Source organism: Prinia subflava, chromosome 4 (assembly GCF_021018805.1).
Source record: "Prinia subflava isolate CZ2003 ecotype Zambia chromosome 4, Cam_Psub_1.2, whole genome shotgun sequence".
NCBI lineage: Eukaryota > Metazoa > Chordata > Aves > Passeriformes > Cisticolidae > Prinia > Prinia subflava.
In genome coordinates this window covers 31126440-31134658 of record NC_086250.1, presented here as the reverse complement: position 1 = coordinate 31134658, position 8219 = coordinate 31126440, and the positions used below count along the sequence as shown (strand labels likewise).

Below are 8219 nucleotides of genomic sequence, written 5' to 3'. Positions count from 1 at the left end.
TATGGACATTCAGGAAACTAGGAAAACGCATGGTGACACCCCTGCAATGAGCAGGCACATCTTCAACTAGATCAGGTTGCTCTGAGCTCTATTCAACCTTTACCTTCAGTGTTTCCAGGGAACCTCTTCAAACAACCTGTTTCAGTATTTCACCCTTATCACTGTAGAAAATTCCTTCTTTAGTCTGAATCTGTTCTCTTTTGGTTTAAAACCCCTGCCCTTTGTCCTATTGCAACAGTTCCTACTAAAAAGTCACCATCTTTCTTGTAAGTCCCCTCTAAGTACTACAAGGCTGCCATAAGGTCTCCCCAGAGCCTTCTCTTCTCTTCTCCCAACTAAATGACCCCAATTCTCTCACACTCTCTTCACAGGAACGTATTTCATCCCCCTAACCATTTTTGTGTCTCCCTCTTCTGGACCCTCTCCAACAGGTCCATGCCTCCTCTGTGCCGGGGCCCCAGAGCTGGATGCAGTGCTTCAGGTGCAATCTCACCAGAGTGGAGCAGACCAGAGGGCCAGAGTCACTTCCCTCAACCCACTGGCCACTTTGCCTGTTTATGCAGCTCGAGATACATTGGGACCACTCAGCTTGGTGCTGTCTGAAAACATGGTGAGGGAGCACTTGATCTCACTGTCTGTGACATTGATGAAGATATAAAACACTATCCTTCCCAATACAGATCTTTGAAGGACACCCCTCACCAGAAATCTCCAGCTGGACATTGAATCAGATTATGAGTTACCAGCTCCTGACTTCAGCAAGAGGTGAAGAGTGCTCATATCTCATTTCTAGGTACCCTACTGTTACTTCTGCCTTCCTGAAATTCCAGTCAAATTGGAGCTTTTGTTGCATTAATGCAGCTTCTTCATGAAGTATGTTCATTTCCAGCTCTGCAGCTACATGGTGCTCATGTAGCTGAATCGAGTACCATCCTACTGCTGACCCACCTGAGCCACCAGGGCTGCTCCTCAGGGCATGACTCCTGCTACACCATCAGGGAGGGCTGTTCCACAGCCTTCTTCAAGCCATCAACTCTGCACTTCTGGCTCTGTCCAGATCAGCAGCCACAGCTTTCGGTAGTATTCACACCCTAAATTCTGGCATCTCCAAATTCTGTTCCCCTGTGTCCCAATCCATGAACTCTGCTCTACTCTTCCTCATCAGTCCTGTCTGTACTTTGTTCTTATTTATAAAACCCTCTGTATTTGCCTGCTGCAATTTCCCATCTTTCTTCCAAGGCTCATTAATTCTCTCTGAGGCAGGCTGATAGTCTCATCAGGTTTAACTCTTCCTCTTTAGCTGTCATCTTTTCATTGTCTCTCAGGAATGGAGAGGTGCAAAAGCTCCCTGAGCAGCTCAGGTTTTTTTCCTCCCAAATTCATCCCATCCCAGACTTCGTGCAGAAAAGCCACAATAAACTGCTGAAAACTTAAAGGAAGGATGCCATCCTTACAGGATAAACTCTAGTTTCTACTGCAAGATCCTGGTAAATTCCACTCACTGCAAAAGAAATGCATCAACATGAAATGTCTGCATCAAGTGAGGGAGTCTGCATCAAGTAGTGTATGTTCTGACAGAATTCTTTCAGATGATGACAGGACTTAAAAATGTCTTCGTTAGGACTGACAGAATGCAATATACTAATTATTTGACAGTGCATAATATCTTTATTTAGAACAATAAAGCATACGTATATAATGTAAATTCCAAATCTGAACTGGTATAAAAAGGGATCTGGGAAAACACCTATTTTTAAGAGGACGCGTATGTACATACACATCACATTTTATAAACTTCGTTGATTATCTTCAGTCAGAATGTAGCTATGCAAAACTGTGTTGATATTTACACTGAAATAAATGAATTTGCCCACAATGCAACCAGCAAACATCTGTGTCTCTATCACTAAGAGTCTGAAGTTTCCGCGTTCCATTAATTTGATAACAAAATAGCAACATGCCACCATTACTGTAAATCTGCATTTAAGGCAGTTGAACAGTGTTCCTGAATTGAAAAATGTTGGATAATTCTTAAATGTAAATCTAACTGAAAATATCAGTATTTTATGTGTACAGTTAGATTTTCAATTCAATAATTCTGTTTTGTGTACTGAACAGTTTCAGCATATTACGTAGAGCAACGGAGAAAACAGAGATGCTGCAGATGATAATCTTAAAAATGTGCACATACTCCACAGTAAAGCACATTTTATAATATGGCTTGCTTATAAAATGACCTTGTTATGAAATAAGTACCATTAATTCATTCAAGTAAACACAAATCTAAAGTAGAACAGTTACTCAGTATGACTATCTGCTTTTTTATTCTCACAAGGCTGCTAGTAATTGCATGCAAAGTTCAACTATTTCAAAGAAAACCTAAAAGTGTTACGTTTCTCACCAAACCACAGATATCCAAAACCCAAATTTGGTTTACTTTTATGTAGGAAAAAAAATCAACATTGCTTTTTTCCCCAATTTTATTTTGAGAGGGACGGTGTTGATTTTCCAAATGTGTCAGTGCATGGGCTCTGTATACCCAAAAAGAAGACTGAAAAACTGATCACTCTTTAGAAGTTAAGAAGCAATTAAAAGTCTATTTCTGACACCCCATATCCAACTGAAGAGTACCTTATTCTATTTCCACTGATTTCAATGATGTCTCACAAATCAGTGTATTTCAGAATCTCATTATGTCCAAAGATTTCCTCAGAAACAGGCACAGAAATTTTCCAGTAAGTTCACAATCCCACTTCAAAATGCCACTCCATCTAGTGTACCCACGAATGTCCAGAAGTCTCCTTCTACTTTGCAAAAGGATTGAGAACACCCAATCAGATCTCTTTTGTGTTCAGATCTCTCAAAATGAGGGCAAAGAATGGGAAAACCATGTTGTCCAGCAACAGCTCTGCTACTCCAGGTGTCATACAACTTTCATGCACATTCAAAGAACAATAGTTGTGATGTGAAGGTCAAAAGTTTAGACATGAGTTTTCTTTCTGTTCTCATATAACATAAAATTTACCTTGCTTCACAGAGGAGATTAAAGTGTCTGACATTATTTGAAAGTGACTTACTTTAAGATGTTGCTCCTGGAAAGTCACAGTCAATTTTTGTTTATTGTATGTTTCAATACATAACTTATATTTTCTATAGTATTGGAAATTAAGAAGCCTAATATATCGTTCTTTTGAATATCAAAGTATAATTCAGGGCACACCAATGTGACACAAAATAATGTGTTATTGAGTATCTGATTTTCTGGAAAGAATGTATTTAGAAAAATGAACATTTTTTATCAACAAAGAACATTAATAAATACAAGATTTTTGTTTTACTGCATCTAAGAAAAAAACCCAAACCCTCAAATACATAAGCTAGCCCCAAGAGCACATTGTATGAAGTATTTAAGGTTTTCATACATACAGTTAGGATAATCACTTCCATTTACTGTGGATACTTTTCCATTCAGTCAAAAACAATACACAATTATTTTCTGCACTACCAATAAGGTGCAAATTTCTACCATTTAGTTCATACTGACATTTCTTTTTAGGGTAACTCTTAAATAAGTTTGAAACTCAAAGTCTGAGGGCCTTGTGAGAAAGAACTACACAGACTCAAAGAAGCCTCAGCTTCAGATGGGGAATTCCATTGTTTGAGGAATGCACTTGCTTTTTTAAAGTGATGAGCAACCCTGGTAATTAACTGGAGAGTGCTCCAGCATCTTCAGAATAAGCATGAAGGCCTAATTCTGACACTAAGCTTCTTTTGATTGAGTCCAAGTTCCTCAGGTGATGCAAACCCCAAAGTTCCATTATCCTTAATGGAACTATGATAATTTATACCAGCTGAATAGGACTTGAGGACCCTTTTCTGACAAACTGAAAGTGCAAAAAGGGCCTGAGTATAAATAAAAATTCTACATCATCAAATCTTTCCATCAGTGAATTCATGAGAAATTTCAACATTGATTGCAGTAGGGTCAAAATTCCACGCAGTGTGGCTACATGCCACATCACCAAGTATGGTAAGGTTCTGAGATTTTTTTCTTTTTTGTAAGTGTGAAAGACAGTTCTACCAATAATATACACATGCACACACACACACAAATACACATACACACATATATATTATATGAAATATTCTTTTTATGCATGGTTCTCAGAAAATTGAGCAGAAGATTAAAACTTCCACAAGAGCTCTTAAAAAATTAGTAACTATACATTTTAAGGAGAACTCCAACTTTTGTAAAACTTTAAAAGGCTTGTTTTGTTTTTTGTTTTTGGTGGTTTTTTTTAAGTTTTCAAATTACTCAAACTAAAACTCTTGCTGACCTGGTCAATATCACGATAGATGACAGTTTGTCACCTCATGTGAGCTTTTACCCTTTACAACCCCTAATACAGGTAAATAATGCATACTCATTATCTGGAAAGAGACAAGATGAAAAGATCCACAACTACACTTGAAACTTTTACCATGGTATTTTTAGGATTTACTTGAAAATGCACATCTGTACATCAGTCCTGTTCATATTCCATGGATACTGTAACAGTAATAGATGCAGAAGACAGGTGGGAAACAAAGCCTTTCTCTTTTGTTTCAAAAGAATTAACTTTCAAGAGTGGAGAATGCCAGGATATTAAAGCTTACTAATCACTTAAAACACACTGCAAGCATTAATTACAGCTGATGTAAGTAAAAACTAAATACACTCTCAGGATCTTTCAGATTTTCTATGCTATACATTTAAAGACAAGCATCAATGGCATGCATCTTCAGAATTTAAAATGCATTTCACCGGTTTGTCTTTATTGTGATGTTTGAACGCCATTCAGACTCTTTACTTTGCCTTAGCATGACTGGAAATTTCACCAGTGTTGGCATATGCAGCAGTTACTCTGAATTCTTCGAAGCTCCATGAGGTACATTCACCTCCTGTTTACTTTGTCTTCATCCAGCATTTGCTTCTCCTGAACAGAGACCACCAACGCTGATGAATTCTTGAGGCTTTCTGGGGTGGGCAACCAGCCACCTGGCACCCGATAGAGACCACGTGTTGCTGTACACACAGCCTTTGACAGGGATAAACACAGCTCCTTATAAGTCTAAGTCTAGAGCACAAGCTCATGGCATGACTTGGCTTTCAAGTTTTATATACAATATTGAAGAATATGTTATCTGTATCCATTTCTGCACTTTCTGTCAGTTCAGAGACCTTCATCTGAAGACATTAACTTAAGGTAGAGGACACAGAAATTAAATTAAGGATGAAAAGGTATTTATGACTTACAATGATTACACATAGTTGGACACATTTGATAGATGCTTTTCTGTTCAGGACATACTTTGTTGGCTAGAGTCAGCTGAAAGTATTAACGCAATTAAAAAAACCTCAAGTGTCACACAAGGTAGATATTCACATAAGATACCGTCCTGCTAAGTGCACACTCTTCTTGTCATTGTTCAATTCAGTGTTGGTTTCACAGTAACAAACACAAATTGTCCTCATTTCTGTATCATGTCTATGGAGTCATGGGCAGCAACAACAGATGCAGACTCAGTCTGTCACTCCAGAAGGAATACGAATGTGCTTAAAGCTGCTTCATTTATGAAGCGAACATGGAACTGTTACCTGCCTGAAGAGAAAAACAGAAACGCTGATTTTGCTGATTAGTTTTCCTTTCTGTATTACTAAACAGTAGAGCTTTGCACAGACATACAAAATAGACTTTTTTTCTTATAATTTTGGAAATAAATTTAATGACACTTGCATAGAGATTTCTTTACTCAGAAAGAAAAATGTTGTAAGATGTACTTTCCTGGTTCAAGAACACATTTTCCTGCAAAAGCTCATTGATATCATCTAAGGCAATAGAACAACTCATGATTTTACAGAACTGTTACATTTGAGCATTTTGGTATTGGCGATCTCTGGCAGCAAACTTCTCTTCAAAGTCATCTGGACGAACCAAACTGAGTTTACATCTTTGGAAAAATGGAACAACTTGTCCAATGCAGTGACAACTTTCCTTCTCAATGAGCATACGTAGAACAAAGCAGTTAAGGAGACTGAAAAACCTCTCAAGCTGTAGCTAACTAAATCATGTCGAACACCTGAGGGTAACTGCTACAGGATGAACTGCAAAACTGAGATTGTCTCTCGTACTCTTACACTGCTCTTTCCACTCATGATAAAAAAGGAAGAGTTCAGCACTGTCTGAATTTTCCAGACTCTTACATAGATGCAGTGGCTTAAATACAACACAATGTCAGTGATAAGAAGTCTTTTACCAGAAGACAACTGGGACTGAGAAACCTCACTCACCTTTGCTGCTCACTCTTACACACTAAAGCAAGACTGATGTATCTGATAAGGCTACAGAGACTACAGAAATGTGCTGACTAAGCTACAATTAATAAAAGTTCAACTTTACTTGGCCTGTTCTCCTGCACTCGCTAATTTTACCAGATTGTGTCTTTTAGTTCACATTGCCTAGAAACAGCTGTAGTGGAACAGCTGAAAGCTTCTCTGTATCAGCTCAAAAAGGGGAAGCAGTAGCTGTCCGTTATTCTGGAATTCCTGTAAATTTCATTTTGAAGCACTCAAGTTACAAATCAAAGGTCTAAATTAAGGATACAGGAATAATTAAATTAGCTGCTAAAGATCTTACACACAAATGAAACCTACTGATAGCAAGATTAATTTTTTTCCTGAAAATGGGCTCTGAATCACTTTATATTGCAGCAGCCAAAAGTAGTTAAGTCTATGGTAAAACTCACCATAGCCAACTTACCAGTACATGAAACAGTAACAGTGTTGAGGGAGAAAAAGCAACAGCTACACTTGTAGATGTTCCTTTTCTTTTTGCTGCAACACACTGGGAAAAAAAAAAAAAAGGTCCTTTATTACTACAGTAACAGTCCTTCAAGGAAATAGATGGTTTATAAGTTAGTTAAAATAAAAAGGGAACCCAAAGAGTCATAATTTATTTTTGATAATAGTTCTTCCTACTTATAGATGAATATTCCTACTTTCTCAGGGAGGAGAAATTTGTAATAGTCATTCATGCCATATATGCCAAAACATATGCCATATATTTACGAAGACATTTGATAGAGAATGAAATCTGTTTCAAGTTCCTGCAAAGGCTGTCTCCTGCATTTAACTGTTTCATCTCTTCTACATATAAAAAAATGTTTTGTATTTTCTGTGAAGTTAAAAGGAAGATGTATTCTCCATTTCACAGGTTTTAACACCTATGAGAATGACATGCAGAATGAGCTATTTGTAGCAACTAATATAGTTGGTGAAATGAATACACAGTCTTCCATTCTATATACTGTATTTGAAGAAAATTTGTTTTAAGAATTTGTTACTTTATCAAACTGAAACACTCAAAATTTCGGCTCCTGTGACCAAACTGCTAGATCAGAACCTTGCCTATTTGTCTCTTCACCAATGGACAGCACTAGGCATTTCACACAGTGTGAGAACACTACAGGACATGTCCTTCTGCCACCTGCATCAGATCTTTCCCTAAATGATTCACAGTTAAAATTTGACCGAACATCATAAGATATGAAGTTAAACAATACTCTCAAAATGCTTCAGCGATTCTTGCTTAAAATGTCCCTAAGTCCTTTCCTGGATTTCACAGAATTCCTTGCCCAAGTCATGTCCAAGGAACTTCAAAGCCTTGAATTGCAGTTTCTAAGGTATATTTGATTGGCTGAAAACTTCTTTCTAAAAATCAGATAAAGCAGTGTATAAGTAGGAAAAGAGCCATGAATCATTTCAGGATGACCTTAGGAGGTTGTTAGCATTTGAACAAGTTCTCATTAACTTTCCACAAAGATTAAAAAATAAAAAACAACCAGAAAACATACTACCCTGGAAAATGTAAAAGGGTGAAAGAACATAGAAAATGTTATTGTAAAAGGTATTTAAAAGGATTTAGAAGCACAACCAGAAAGACATTGCTTTCTATTTATTTCCATAACTTCTACCTAGCTTTACACCACACAGAAAACAACATTTACTTTATTTTGCTGCTTTCCCTATAGGTCTCAGCAATCCTTTCTCACAGTGGGAATAAAGACACATAAAATAAAAATAAAAATAATATAATAAAATGCTGTATACAGAACTATCTTCCATATAAATTTCTATATTTAAACCAGAAAGTCCTTTAAAGGGCACACTCTAAGCACAT

The 8219-nt window shown here is 37.1% G+C and overlaps 1 protein-coding gene across 1 annotated transcript in view; it reads right to left on the bottom strand.

The window, feature by feature from the left end:
- Positions 1-1389: 1389 nt before the first annotated feature.
- Positions 1390-8219, bottom strand: part of KITLG (KIT ligand) — a 58862-nt gene continuing 52032 nt past the window's right edge. The window contains exons 9-10 of the mRNA XM_063396365.1: positions 6801-6884; positions 1390-5642 (exon numbers count right to left, since the gene is read on the bottom strand). Of these exons, the coding sequence (XP_063252435.1) occupies positions 6845-6884 (40 nt within the window). The 3' untranslated portion in view covers positions 1390-5642; positions 6801-6844. The remainder of the gene's footprint in view (positions 5643-6800; positions 6885-8219) is intronic.